We start from the raw sequence: 15,956 nt of genomic DNA, 5'->3' as shown, positions 1-15,956 counted from the left end.
TACAGACTAGAGTGTAGTTTAGTCTATAGTCTAGACTATAGTTAAGACTATAGTCTAGACTACAGACTAGTCTATAGTATAGACAAGAGTTAATCTATAGTCTATAGTTTAGCTATAATATGGTTTAGACTAGTCTAAGTGTAGTCTAAACTATAGTAGTCTAAATTGTAGTCTGTAATACAGTTTAGTCTTTAGTCTTAAGTTTAGACTATATTCTAGACTATGTTTAGTTTACAGTCTGGACTATTAACTAGTCTATGTTTACTATATAGTCTAGACTATAGTTTAGTTTATAGTCTAGACAAGATTTAATCTATAGTTTAGTCTATAGATTAGACTAGACTATAGTTTAGTCTATAGAGTAGACAATAGTACACACAATAATCTCGACTATAGTTTAGTCTATAGTCTGGACTCTTTTAGTTTAGTCAATATTCTAGACTATAGTTTAGTCTATGTTCTAGACTAAAGTTTAGTCTATACTCTAGACTATAGAATAGTCTTTACTCTAGACTATAGTATAGTCTAGACTTTGGTTTAGTCAATAGTCTAGAACATAGTTTAATCTATAGTTTATAGAATAGTCTATGACTAGAGTGTAGTTATGTCTATAGTCTAGACTATATATAAGTCTATAGTCTAGACTACCGGCTAGACTATAGTGTAGACTATATATAACGTATAAGTATGAAATTATTATAAGTTTTGAGTTCTCCTTATATGAAACAGTGCTAAAGTTTAAAAAGCTTTTTCTGCTTGGAAAGCTTTAAAATATTGTTTGTTTTAAGTTAAACCTTAAAATGTTTTAATTTTGTACAAATTGTTTAGTTTTTAACTTATTTGCAGTATGTTTTTTTTAATAATTTTTTTGTTTGTTTTTAGTTAAATAATACTAAATTGTTGTTGCTGTTGGTTTTTTTCTTTACACTAAATACACACACTCACTACATTTAATACAATTAATATATATTATTTTTTTTTTTGTTTGTTTATGTAAATTATAATAATTTTCGTTAAATATATAAATTTTTTTTTGTTTATTTAATGATTTTATTATTTAGATAAATTTTTTAATTTTTTATATTTTATTTGTTTTTTTTTAATCATTAGTAACAATACAACCAACACACCCTGTATACACCACCATTCAAAAAGAATACTAACAAAGGAAAACTTAACTTTGTGTGTTTTTTTTCTTATTTAAGCTTTTTTCTAGCTTTTCTTAAGCTTTTCTTTTTGTATAAAAAAACAAAAACTAAATTAAGGGAAAAATTAATTTCTTTGATAAATAAGAGTTTAATGCTTTAAAAGCTTTCTCTTTTTTCGGGTTTCCTTTTTATAGACTTAATATAATACTCTCTTAACTTACTAACTGTTACTTACACATTAACGGTTGCAGAGCTTTTGCTGTGCTTAAGCCGTTATATGGAAATACAACTTAAAAAAAAAACGGTTTCGCTGTTTTATAATTTCGCTAACTTTTGCCAAAAAAAAAAGAAAATTAACAACTTATCTCTGAATGTTTATCTTTATAACGCTCGCTATAGCCCTGTATGGTAAAGGGCGGGGCATTGGCACCCACGCCCACCACCGGCGCTGCTACCGCCATCGTTTTATTAAGATTACCATTCATTTTATTAACATTCAGACCATTACTGCTTTTGTGTAAAATACTGCCGTTAAGCTTTTCACTGCCACTGCCCATCAGTAGCAAGCTGTTGTTGGGCGAACTACCATTGCTGGTAAGATCACCGGCATTGCAATGACCCTTAAGATTGCCCACCGAATTGGACATCATTTGAATGTTGGCATACGAGGAGTGTTTGTTATTAGGAGTTGTTGTATTAGTATTTGTTGTATTTGTATTTGGAACTGTTACGGTATTGTTCAGACTCTTTGTTAAAGCGGCCGGATCTAAGGTTATACCATCCAGCTGGGATGAGAATGATAATGGCGGTTGTATGGTGGTCGGTGTCGGCTGTGGTGTATCCAAACTAATGAGTGTGGTCTCTTCGTTTGGATTCATTTGCGTAGACGCTGTTGTGCTCTGGCTATTGCCATTACTATTATGGCAATTGCTGCTGTTGTTGTTATTGTTGTTGTTGTTGTGTATTGTCCTTAAACCATTGGAAACAGGTGAACGTTGACTACTACTGCTATAGCCACTAGTATTACCAGGTCCCGGTGCACCCATTGATACGGTATTTATACTTTTCTGTGAACCATTTGTTTGATTCAACAACGGTTGATCACTCTTCGAATTGGGCAATATAAACGAAGTCTCCCAACTGCCCTCATTATTCGTATTAAGACTCTGTTCACAATCACCCTCTTTTAGACCGCAACAAGGGGCCGAGGGTGAGGATACACCAGGCGGGGTACAAACATTGGTTCCGGTTGATACGGCCGTCACCACAGATGAATTTGTGTTGGTGTTGGCTTCGCTTATTTGCATTTCGCTGATTTGTTGCTGAGGATTGTGTGTTATACCGGGCAAGGGTATTAAATAGTCCGACGTTGTGGGTACCTGTAGACAAATGTCATCGACTCCTTGCGGTCGTATTATTGTTTGATCTCGTTCATTGGAGGGCGGGCGTAAGATGTGTGGTAGTGGGGCATTCATAACAGCGGGATCCTATTAAAGGGAAAATATATCAACAATTAATCTCAAGAGTTTTGGACTAAAATTTCTTCAAGTAATTTTAAAACTGAGCACACGATTTTAATAAAACTTCTTAGGAACAAAGCCCAGGTGTGGAACTGTTGAAGAAACCAATTTAAAACTTTTACAAGCACAAGAACCATAACCCGAAACATCCAAAGTTGGACCTAAACAGTAAGTGAAACTTCAAAAAAAGAAAATGGGAATTGCAACCATTATTCTTAAACCCATTAACCGATTTTCCATGAAGCTTCTCATGACAAAAGAAGAAAAGTTCTATACAATAAATTGAAATTATATAAACCTCAAAGTTTTATAAGAAATGATGTTACAGGTCGCCAAAGTAGAGCTCTACAGCAAGAAGCAATAGAAATAGAAGCATTTTACTAAATTGAGCGACATGACTAAAGGTCAGAGGTTTACCAGAATTGGTGTTAAAAACAAGGAGTTTCAAGAAATTTCGGTACTAGAGGGCCTCAAACTGCTATACCTTGGGTATAGAAAGGAATTAAAAGTGAAGAAAATAAGAACAGAAACGTTATTCCCAAGATCGGAAATAACGCTCCTCAGCTACAGATAGAAATTAAAACAGAAACAATGGAAACAAATGGAAAGCCTTTTCCCTAAACCGAGCTAAAGATTTTTGTAAAACTTTTCCCGACTAGAGAAGACGAATACCAGAGCTTCTGCTAACGGACTTCTAATGACTGAATGTTCTGCAACTTGAGCAAAGGAGGGAAGCGTTATTCGTAAACCCAGCGATCGATTTTAATAAAACTTCTCCTAATAAGAGCGAAAGTTCAAGTTCAATTTTGGAAAATGAACCTTATAATTGCATCACTAATGTCTGTAGAGGGATCTACTGCTTATTTATGGAAACACTTACCTCTGTTACGGCCTTTAGTCTCTCTAAAAGACTAGAGAATGTGGGACGATCTTCTGGTGTGGGATTCCAGCAATCGGCCATAATTTTATAAATCACCGAAGGACAGCCAGGTGGTGTACCCAAGCGACCGCCATTGGTAACCAATTGCATTACCTCGGGATTGGGTAAACCGGTATAGGGCATTAAACCCAAACTGAAAACCTAAAAAATGAAACAAACAAACATTAAAACCCCAGCTAAACACATAACTTTACAATTTTCTCAACTCACCTCCCACAACAATACACCAAATGACCAAACATCTGTCTTGGATGTAAATATACCATCGAGAAAAGCCTCTGGAGGCATCCATTTGATAGGTAACATAGCTTTGCCACCCTTGCGATAATAATCACTACGATATATATCGCGTGCCATGCCAAAATCAGCAATTTTCACCACACGTCCCGGACCTTTACTGCTCAGCAGACAATTGCGTGCCGCTATATCGCGATGTATAAAACGTTGACTCTCCATATAGCGACAACCCTTGGCCACATCCAGAGCACAAAATACTAAATCTTTCATGGTCAACGATGAGGGTCTATCCGGTTTGTGACGGCCTTCACGTAAGAAATTCTTAAGATCACCACCGGCCAACAGTTCTAACACTATAAAGCGAGGATGACGATCGAAACAGACACCTATTAAATGGACCATATTAGGATGATTAAATTTTGCCATAATGGCAGCCTCCATAAGGAAATCTTCCTCGGCCTGGAGTGTAGACATTTCGGGTAGAGTTTTAACGGCTACAGGCATTTCCACCGCATCACCATCACGATGACGATACAAACCCTGATAGACTTCACCAAAAGCACCCTGGCCCAAAGGTCTGAAAGCATAATAATATGTTTAAAATACGAAAAAGTTAAGCAGCAAAACAAAACATACTTCACCAAACGCAAACTTTCGCGTGCCACCTGTGGCAGACTTTGAACATTAATGGTGCCATTGATAAGATCATCGCAGCCATAATTGGGATTGAAATTATTTAAGTTATTTTCATCTAGATTATGTCTTAAACGGGTCAATTGCATATCCTGTTGCATTAACATCTTATGACGCTGTTTCGCCAGTTTCTTGCGTTGATAGCGGTTGTCTGTAAAAAAAATCAAAATTACACTTTTTGCCCATTTTTCCCCCAGAAGATATTACTTACATAACATAACAATAAGAGCCGCCAAACAGGCGATTAGTAAAAGCATTAAAACCGTAAAGAAGGAAATCAAATATTTCAAAGGAATAGACTCGGTTATGGGCACTAGAAGTAAAAAGAGAACATTTTAGATAAATTGTAAAAAATCTCAACAAAATTCTTTTCTTACTATCACACGAAGAAGAATTATCCTTGCGTATACGCCAGCCCTCTGGGCAAATACATTTCACCGATGATCGATATTCATCCAAAGCTAAACATCTGTAATCACAACCACAGCCCTCTATGGCGGGAATTATAATCACTGAACCTGCTCCCAAGTTAGAGCCCTCATAAATGGCATTTAGTTCTTTTAAAGTGCGCGTAGTGGTTATATAAGAAGTGCCACCTTCACCATTTGATTGATTGAGATAAACATCTCCTCCAGCATAACCGCCACCACCACCTCCTGTATAACAACCTCCACCACCGCCTCCAAAGCCACCCTGACCATGACGTTTAACATTTGAGCCATTATTTTCCAAATCTACATAACAAGAAAAGCCACCACGTCCTCCCAATAAAAGAGCGGCACCAAATTTAGGATCTAAAGCCTGATCAATATTGGCACGCCAGCCACCTCCTGGGCCTGCTATCTTCTTAGGCAAGGGTTCACCGTTTATCTGGCCCGTTAAACCTTTGCGTGCTGAATTATCCTTTTGACCATGTTGGAAATCTTCATCTAAATAACGTCCTATACCCAAACCACCACCACCTCCGGCCACTATTAAAGGCACAGCTTCATTGCGCGCCGAGTTCAACTAAAATTCCGAAACAAAAAGTCAGTAAACCTCAAATGTTCTTTTCAACTTTACAATAAAGCTACTCACACTTACCAAAAACACATAAGAAGCTCCTCCTCCTCCACCAGCTCCATATTCCAAATTCATATTCTTTAGCATGTGCTGTTTGGAGGTAAAACTATATTTACTTAAATCCAAATCAGGATCACTAGAGCCACAACCATCTTCCTTATAGCCTAAAGATTTAATGCAGGCATTTTCACCCTGTTGTCCTACCAAAATATATAACTCTTCATTTTTATGCAATTCCAAAACAGCCACTGCTACAGCACCTCGTGAGGAACCCACACCGCCAGAACCCAAACCACCACTGGCTCCCTTAACAATGAAACTAAAAAGTAAAAATAATATTAAATTCTAGAGGATTCCGTTTCCAGCTATTTCTTCTTAAACTTACGTATAAAACCCCTCGTGTGGCACCTTCCATTTTTGCATTCCCTTATAGGGTATTTCATCCACCACTTTTACCTCCTTTAGAACACGACTTCGATTGTGTGTACTGTAGTAATGTTCACATTGCGACTGTGTTGGTCCTAACATGCCTCGATTATCACAAGTGCCCAGTTCTAGATCTAAAAGAAAAGAGTAAAGGAATGATAAGAAAGTGTTAACAAATATATACCTGAACTAGAACTGAACTATGCCTGAACTAGAACTGAACTAAAACTGAACTAGAACTGAACCAGAACTGAACTAGAACTGAACTAGAACTAGAACTGAACTAGAACTGAACTAGAACTAGAACTGAACTAGAACTGAACCAGAACTGAACTAGAACTGAACTAGAACAGAACTAGAACAGAACTAGAACCGAAATAGAACAGAACTAGAACAGAACTAGTACAGAACTAGAACAGAACTGGAACAGAACTAGAACAGAACTAGAACAGAACTAGAACAGAACTAGAACAGAACTAGAACAGAACTAGAACAGAACTAGAACAGAACAGAACTAGAACAGAACTAGAACAGAACTAGAACAGAACTAGAACAGAACAGAACTAGAACAGAACTAGAACAGAACTAGAACAGAACAGAACAGAACTAGAACAGAACTAGAACAGAACTAGAACAGAACTAGAACAGAACTAGAACAGAACTAGAACAGAACTAGAACTAGAACAGAACTAGAACAGAACTAGAACAGAACTAGAACAGAACCAGAACAGAACTAGAACAGAACTAGAAAAGACCTAGAACAGAACTAGAACAGAACTAGAACAGAACTAGAACAGAACTAGAACAGAACTAGAACAGAACTAGAACAGAACTAGAACAGAACTAGAACAGAACTAGAACAGAACTAGAACAGAACTAGAACAGAACTAGAACTGAACTAGAACTGAACTAGATCTGAACTAGAACTGAACTAGAACTGAACTAGATCTGAACTAGAACTGAACTAGAACTGAACTAGAACTGAACTAGAACTGAACTAGAACTAGAACTGAACTAGAACTGAACTAGAACTGAACTAGAACTGAACTAGAACTGAACTAGAACTGAACTAGAACTGAACTAGAACTAAACTAAAACTGAACTAGAACTGAACTAGAACTGAAGTAGAATTCAACTAGAACTGAACTAGAACAGAGCTAGGACAGAACTTGAAAAGAATTTAGATAAAATATATACTTACAATTATGATTTGTAAAATCTTTATGCGTAGGACTTTTCGTATGACGAACATTCCAATAGTTATAGCCATTCAAATGTTCGGATGGTATATTAATGCCAAAGCATTCGGGAGACAAAGAAAAATCATCCACAGCCACATCGGAGTAAATACGCATGCCCATGCGGGCCTCAAATTGCAAATAATATCTGAAAATAACCAAAAAATTAAATAAATCTAACAATTTATACGAAAATTTCATTCATTTTACCTTGAAGTTATATTTGGCAATATATATTCTGCTCTCAGCCAATCGGCGCCCTGATTCTTGGTACTCCACCACAAAGTCGTGGTGATATTTTCCTTTTCCTTCATTTCTACCACCGATAAATTTATGCTGCCGGGATTTTTACCAAATTGATGTATATAAAAACGTACTACACAGGAGTTGCGATAAGGTGAATTGGGATCACCATGAACGGTAGGCGGGGGATTAAAGGTGCGCGATATCATTATAGCATTACTAGCAAAACCGATTAAAGAACCTTTTTCACTATTATTGCTATGTTGATTCATGTTCACCAGCATATAATAGCCCACGGTGGAATTGAGTAAATGCTGATAGGTGTGATCACTGTCGGGCCCGGTATCAAAGGTAGGCGAAGAGCCGGTGTGTCGCGACCATGATAATACTGTACGCCCCGAATCACGCCAGCCACACCAATCATTTTCAAAATCACATCTAGCCCCAAAAGGAATTTTGTCACAATTCAAAAGCTCATCTTCGGCCTCATCACAGTCCCTTGTTATATCACATATTCTTGGTAATGGTATACAAACTGGCACTTTATTCATCATACATTTCACTTGAGAAGTGCTACACTTCTCTGCTTTAGCTCCTTCAGGAAAACAGTTAATCATTCTTAAATTATCAATAGCCACATGAGCCTTTTCTCCCTCGAATAGTTTGGGCACAATTTCAAATACTATGCGAAAATCACGAGAAATACGTCCCAAACGAAACACTTTCCTTTCCCATTGACGATAGTTGTTGCCAACAATTTCCGCTGGCACCCAAGAACTTTCCTGCGAATGCAATGGTTCTACGACTACGCGCGAAAGACCATGCGTCATGCCACTTTGATGCATATAAACTTCAAGGAAACATTTCTCCATGGTCGTGCTAAATTGTGGTGAAGTCAAATTGATTTGTAGTGTAGTGGGCGAGAGGCGAGCATATAGGAAATGTCCATTGGCATCATCGATATTATCGGCCAAAGGGCCGGGATATAAACCGGTCATATTCTTTTTCGAGACCTCAGTACCACTCATAATGTGAAAACCATCAGAGAGATTTTCTGTCCATTTCCAGGCGCAGGGTGTTTCAAAGGTGCAACGCACACCTAAAAGATCTTCAATGTCGGAATTAAAAGTGGCCTCGGTATTAATGATATAGGGATTCTGAAAGAGGAAAACAATTTTATATAATTAATAAAATTTACATATATTTGTTTTAAATCTTCTTTGCCTTGTCTATAGACTACACTATACACTACAGACTGGACTACAGACCAGACAATAGGCTAGTCTATAGTCTAGTCTTTTGTCTAGTCTGTAGTCTAGTCAATTGTCTAGCCTATTATCTAGTCTATAGTCTATTCTGCAGTGTCCATAGTATAGTCTATAGTCTAGTCTATAATCCAGTCTATACTCCAGTCTATTGTCTAGTATATATTTTAGTCAATAGTCTATTATATAATTTAGTCAATAGTATATAGTCTAGTCTATAGTCTTGTCTAAAGTCTTGTCTATAGTCTAGTCTATGGTCTAGTCTATAATCTAGTCTATAGTCTAATTTATAGTCTAGCCTATAGTCTGGAAGAATATTCTACAGTCTAGTCTATAGCCTAATCTATAGTCTATTCTTTAGTGTGGTATATAGTCTAGTTCATAGTCTATTATATAGTCTATTCTATAGTCATTTCTACAGTCTATTCTATAGTCTAGTCTATAGTCTATTCTATAGTCTCTTCTTTAGTCTAGTCTATGGTCTAGTCTGTAGTCTAGTCCATAGTCTATTCTATAGTCTACCTTATAGTTTAGTCTATATTCTGGTCAATAGTCAAGTCTGTAGTCTAGTCTATAGTGTAGTTTAGTGTAGACTATAGTATAAACCATAGTCTAGTCTAGCCTATATTCTAGACTATATTCTAGTCTATATTTTATAGTCAAGTCTATTGTCTAATCTGTAGTCCAGTCTCTTCTATAGTCATTTCTATAATCTATTCTATAGTCCAGTCTATAGTCTAGTTGATAGTCTAGTCTATAGTCTACTCTAGTGTAGTCTATTGTCTACACCATAGTCTAGTTTATAGTCTAGACTATAGTCTAGTCTATAGTTTAGTGAATAGTCTATTTTATAGACTAGTCTATTGTATAGTCTATAGTCCAGTCCATTGTCTATTCTATAGTCTAGGCTATAGTCTTGTTTACTCTTTAGTCTAGTCTATAATCGAGTCTATAGACGAGACTATAGTCTAGTCTATAGTCAAGTCTATAGTCTAGTCTATAGTTTAGTTTATAGTTTAGTCTATAGTTTAGTCTATAGGCTAGTTTATAGTTTAGTCTATAGTCTAGTCTATAGTCTATTCTATAGTCTAGTCTACAGTCTTTTCTAGTCTATAGTCTATTCTATAGTCTATTCTATAGTCTAGTCTATAGTCTCGTCTTTAGCCTAGTCTTTAGTCTAGTCTTTAGTTTATAGTCTAGTCTATAGTATAGTCTATAGTCTAGTCTATAGTCTAGTCTATAGTCTAGTCTATAGTCTAGTCTATAGTCTAGTCTATAGTTTAGTCTATAGTCTAGTCTATAGTCTAGTCTATAGTCTAGTCTATAGTCTAGTTTATAGTCTAGTCTATAGTCTAGTCTATAGTCTAGTCTATAGTCTAGTTTATAGTCTAGTCTATAGTCTAGTCTATAGTCTAGTCTATAATGTAGTCTATAGTCTAGTCTATAATCTAGTCTATAGTCTAGTCTATTCTATAGTGTAGTCTATTGTCTTGTCTATAGTCTAGTCTAGTCTACTGTCTGTAGTTTCGTATATAATCTAGCCTAGTTTATAGCCTTGTCTATTGTCTAGTCGATATTCTAGTCTATTGTAAAGTCTATATTCTAGTCTATAGGCTAGTCTATAGTCTAATCTATAGTCTAGACTATAGTCTAGTCTATAGTCCAGTCTATAGTCTAGTCTATAGTCCAGTCTATAGTCTAGACTATAATCAGAACTCGGTATAGTTAGGTGCACAATCTGAACAATCTACTGATCCTTTTCCTGGCTCTCTTCTATACAAAAGTGTCGTTCTAGGATATATTTATTGAACAAATAAGATTCCTCTTGCCTTCAGTATTAAACACTAACACACTCACTTCATTCACACAATGAACGCTTCTGGCTATTGCAGGACATTTATATGTTTTTTTGGCACAAAAACTCTATTTTTGAATTCAATGTTAAGAATTATTGTTAAATATGCGACATGTACGATTGCTTTTAATATATTTTAATCCTTTTGTTATTTTTTCTACTCCCCCCAAGTTTTTTTTATTATAAACATTTTCAATATTGTTTTTATTAAATTTCAATTATAATCATCAAACCCAACAAACCCGCATCAGCAAACCGCCCTCTGGTAAACATAAAAAAAGTACATTTTGAAAAATTAAAAAAAAAACATATGTGAAAAGAAAATATACAAATGTTGCACAAAAATAAAACAGGAACTAATTAAATAGCAAACGGATGACAATTTAAAAAGAGCTCTTAAAGAAAACCGAGAGGGGAGAATCGAAATAAAAACAAACATTTAGCATGTAAAAATAATAAAAAATAAGATAAGAAAACTATACCAGCAAAAGTTGGAAAGAAAACGACTGAGGATATACACTACTTAAGTTTGGAGGGAGCAGTTTAGTAATATGGCAACATGAAAATGTTAATCTATTACAATATGGTAACTTTGAAATGTCTAAGGCAGGAATAAATTTCTGCGTTCCATGACGAATCAGTTAATTGGTGTTTTTCATACCAAACAACCAAGGGGCAACCTTACGGTCGGTCAAACTAATGACCTACAATAGTTTTCAGACAATAGAGTAGTCTATAGTCCAGACTAAAGATGAGACTATAGTCCAGAATATAGACTTGACTATACTGCTGGTCCACATTAAACACTATACTATAGTCCATACTAAAGACTAAACTATAGTTCAGACTAGACTATAGTCCGGACTGTAGACTAGACTATAGTCCAAATTTTAGACCACACTATTCTACAGTTCAGCCTGTACTATAAACTAGAATATAGTCCAGACTGTAGAGCATAGGCTATACTATAGTCCATACTCTAGACTATACTATAGTCCAGACTCTAGACTATACTATAGTCCAGACTTTAGACTATACTATAGATTAGACTATAGACTAGACTATAGTCCAGACTATAGGCTAGACTATAGTCCACACTATTGATTAGACTATAGACTAAATTATAGTCCAGACTATAAACTATAATATATACTAAACTATAGTCCAGACTATAAACTAGAATATATTCCAGACGATAGACTATAGTCCAAACTATAAAATAGATTACAGTGCAGACTAAAAACTAATGTCCGGACTATATACTATACTATAGTCCAGAGTATAAACTAGACTATAATCCAGAGTATAGACTAGACTATAGTCCAGACTATAGACTAAACTATAGTCCAGCCTATAGACCAAACTATTTACTAGATTATAGAGCAGACTAAAGACTAATGTCCGCCCTATAGACTATACTATAGTCCAGACTATAAACTAGACTATAGTCCTGAATATAGTTCAGACAATAGACTAGTCTGTAGTCCAGACTATAGACTATACTATAGTCCAGACTATAGACTAGACTGTAGTCCAGACTATAGACAAGACTATAGTCCAGACTATAGACTAGACTATTGACTAGACTATAGTCCAGACTATAGACTAGACTATAGTCCAGACTATAGACTAGACTATAGTGCAGACTATAGACTAGACTATAGTCCAGACTATAGACTAGACTATAGTCCACACTATAGACTAGACTATAGTCCAGACTATAGACTAGACTATAGTCCAGACTACAGACTAGACTATAGTCCAGACTATAGACTAGACTATAGTCCAGACTATAGACTAGACTATAGTCCATACTATAAACTAGACTATAGTCCAGACTATAGACTAGACTATAGTCCAGACTATAGACTAGACTATAGTCCAGACTATAGACTAGACTATAGTCCAGACTATAGACTAGACTATAGTCCAGACTATAGACTAGACTATAGTCCAGACTATAGACTAGACTATAGTCCAGACTATAGACTAGACTATAGTCCACACTATAGACTGGACTATAGGCCAGACTATAGGCTAGACTATAGTCCAGACTATAAACTAGACTAAAGTCCAGACTATAAACTAGACTAAAGTCCAGCTTATAGACTGTACTGTAGTCCAGACCTTAGACTAAAGTCCAGTTTATAGACTGTACTGTAGTCCAGACCATAGACTAGATTATAGTCCAAACTATAGACTATAAACCGGACAATAGTTAAAAACATAAATTCTGTTCTTCTCAAAACTCTCTCAAACTTACCGATTGTGGTTGTGAAATTCTTATCTCATCCTTGATCACTTGCAAGGGATCATTGTGACCCTCACGGATAATATCATCATCAACACGAGGATCATCATTGGGTGACATAGGACCACCAAATTGTTGAATCTGATTATTTTTGCCATGATTCAATTTCCAAAGTTTAGCAATGCTACTCTGTTTGGGTTTATGGCGTATAGTGGACTCTAAAAAGTTCAAAAAGTTAATAAAGAGAATTATCCAATTTTTTCGAAAACAAAAACTTACCTTGAGGATTCGATAAGTAGGTAAAAGGAGGTGAACTGGTCGAATACATAGAACCAGGAGCCATTTGTAAAGTTTCACCATAAGGACGGGCGGGTCCAACACCACCAATACCATCGATTTTCCCTATGGCCGAAGTGGCCGAGTACGAGGGATAACCAGGACTATTGCCACTTATGCCACCACCAGGACCACCCACCGAAGGTTTCATGAGTTCTTTGCGTAAGGAATTAATGCCACCACCACGACCACTATTACCACGTGGTATATTGGCGGCCAAAGATTGATAATTAATACGTCTTCTATTATCACGTCTACCCAACGACGAGGGTAAACGTGTGCTATCCATGTCATCATCGTATAGAGGTAAACCACCACCCGATAAAAGGCCTCGAGGTATAGAGGCCACTGTCGAAGGGGGTATAATTAAATCATGAGTTCGTCCATTGCGTAACTGTTTGTAATGATGCTGTGATGTGGGTATAGTATTGTAAGTGGTATGATTTAGTAGAGGCCTTTGCGCCTCCACCTCTTTCAACGGCACCGTACTCAAAGTCAAGGTAACAAAACACAAGGTAGCCACACTGAATTGATGTTTGTTACCCTTAGGCGGCCTATTTAATAATGTTAAATGGGAAAATGCCATTTTTATTGGTTTTCTTTTCTTTGATTTTCTTTCAATATTAATTTGAAGTCTAAGTTGTGGGTTTTTAAAGTTTTAGAATAGATTTCTTTTCTTAAATTTTTTTTGGCGTTTTTTTTTTAAGAAGATAGTTTTTTTTATAGTTTTTTTGTATAGTTTTTTAATCGTTTATAACAATTGTTTTTGTATTTCTAGCATTTTTTGCTTTAACTTTTATATTTATTACAACACTTGGGTAAGGTTTTTAGTATTTTAAAACAAATATTGGGATTTTTTAAAACACACCCGTTTAACCGCATTTTTGTTAAATTTTTTTATATAGATTTTTGTTTTTGTTGCTTTTTTTTAGATTAATTTAATTAATTTTAGGTATAAATCTGTAAAGAAAAGATAGAAAATATCATTAGAAATTAGAGAAAATTTTAAAAAAAATTTAGAAAATTTTAGAAAAATCTAATAGAATTAAGCTGCTTGAAGAAGAATGTCTTTGAAATGTTTTTCAAAAAAAGACCCTAAACCTTGTTTTGTAACAGATAACCGAAGGATTAAACGAGTACTTTTTATTATTTCTTTAAACAAATTGTTTTTATATATTTTACAGCATTTTTAGCGATTTTTTTACATTTTCCGTTTAAACGAATAAATTATTCGAATAATTTATTCGATTAATCGATTACTTTTTTAAGTATTTCCATTAATTTTCTTTACATACTTCTTTTTACAAATTATTTCGATACTTTTTACTGCATTTTTAGCGATTTCTTTTTTTACTTTTTTCGATTAATCGAATAATTTATTCGATTAATCGATTACTTTTTTAAGTATTTTCATAGATCTTTACTACGTACAAACTATTTGTATACATTGTACAGCATTTTTTTTAGATTTTTTTTATTTTTTCTATTAATCGAATAATTTATTCGAATAATTTATTCGATTAATCGATTACCTTTTTAAGTTTGCCCATTACTCTTTACTACATAATTCTTTTAACAAACTTTTTGTAAACATTTTACAACAATTTTTAGCGATTTTTTTGGATTTTTTTTCGATTAATCGAATAATTTATTCGAATATTTAATCGATTATTTTTTTTAAAGTTTTTCGAAAAATCTTGAATTCTTTTATGCAAACTATTTGTATACATTTTACAACAATTTTTAGCGATTTTTTTACTTTTTTGCGATTAATCGAATAATTTATTCGAATAATTTATTCGAATAATCGATTACTTTTTTTAATTTTTTTTCAAAAATCTTTACTTTATACTTTTTGCAAACTATTCGTAAACATTTTACAGCAATTTTTAGCGATTTTTTTTGGACTTTTTTCGATTAATCGAATAGTTTATTCGAATATTTAATCGATTACTTTTTGAAGTTTTTCGAAAAATCTCGACTTCTTTTATGCAAACTATTTGTATACATTTTACAACAATTTTAAGCGATTTTTTTTATTTTTTCGATTAAACGAATAATTTATTCGAATATTTATTCGAATAATCGATTACTTTTTTGAGTATTTCCATTAAATCTTTACTACATTTAAACTAGTTGTATACATTTTATAAAATTTTTTAGTGATTTTCTTACTTTTTTCGATTAATCGAATAATTTATTATATAAATGTTTTATGAAAGTTTTTTTATACGATTAATCGAATAAATTTAATCGATTATTGGAATAATTTTTTTTCTTAAAACAATTAAAAAAATAATTTTTTATTTACTTTTTTTTAAATTCATAGTTTTTTTACCATGTCTTGTGATTTTTAACGATTAATCGAAAAATTTTATTCGAATAATTTTAATCGATTAATCGAATATGTTTTTTTCTTTTAATTAAACTTATTTTCTTGGGGTTTTTGTCTTGAAGTTTTTAACTGTTAAACAAAGATTTTGTTAATTATGTTTTGTAGTTTTTAGCGGTTAATCGGAAAATTTTATTCGAATAATTTTAATCGATTAATCAAATTATATTCACTTTTTTTCAAAATTTAATAAAATTGCTAATGTTTCGAAAATTGAAAATTTTTACTAGAATAAAGTTTCATTTTTTGTCAAAATAAGAATTGTTAAAAAATTATTCGTTTTATTCGGTGTATGTTTTAATCGAATAATTGTAACCGGTTAATTTTAAACGATAATTAGAAAAAAAAAT

The 15,956-nt window shown here is 34.0% G+C and overlaps 1 protein-coding gene across 2 annotated transcripts; it reads right to left on the bottom strand.

Moving 5' to 3' along the window:
* Window positions 1-553: 553 nt before the first annotated feature.
* Window positions 554-13,920, bottom strand: LOC111680623 (ALK tyrosine kinase receptor). Of its 2 annotated transcripts, none has more exons than XM_046954388.1 (12): window positions 13,158-13,920; window positions 12,891-13,096; window positions 7,475-8,664; window positions 7,228-7,412; window positions 5,986-6,160; window positions 5,616-5,919; window positions 4,916-5,546; window positions 4,750-4,851; window positions 4,482-4,689; window positions 3,819-4,422; window positions 3,549-3,749; window positions 554-2,635 (listed from the first exon to the last, which is right to left on the bottom strand). In XM_046954388.1, the coding sequence occupies exons 1-12, from the start codon at window positions 13,798-13,800 to the stop codon at window positions 1,502-1,504; spliced, it is 5,583 nt and encodes a 1,860-aa protein (XP_046810344.1). In that variant the 5' UTR covers window positions 13,801-13,920; the 3' UTR covers window positions 554-1,501. The 2 variants fall into 2 exon arrangements, with proteins under 2 accessions (XP_046810344.1, XP_023298063.2); XM_023442295.2 differs by having other exon boundaries at window positions 5,622-5,919.
* Between the last annotated feature and the right edge of the window lie 2,036 nt (window positions 13,921-15,956).

This window comes from Lucilia cuprina, chromosome 6 (assembly GCF_022045245.1).
Source record: "Lucilia cuprina isolate Lc7/37 chromosome 6, ASM2204524v1, whole genome shotgun sequence".
NCBI classification, from domain to species: domain Eukaryota; kingdom Metazoa; phylum Arthropoda; class Insecta; order Diptera; family Calliphoridae; genus Lucilia; species Lucilia cuprina.
The sequence above is the reverse complement of the archived record's forward strand: the minus strand, read 5'-3'. Positions and strand labels throughout refer to the sequence as shown.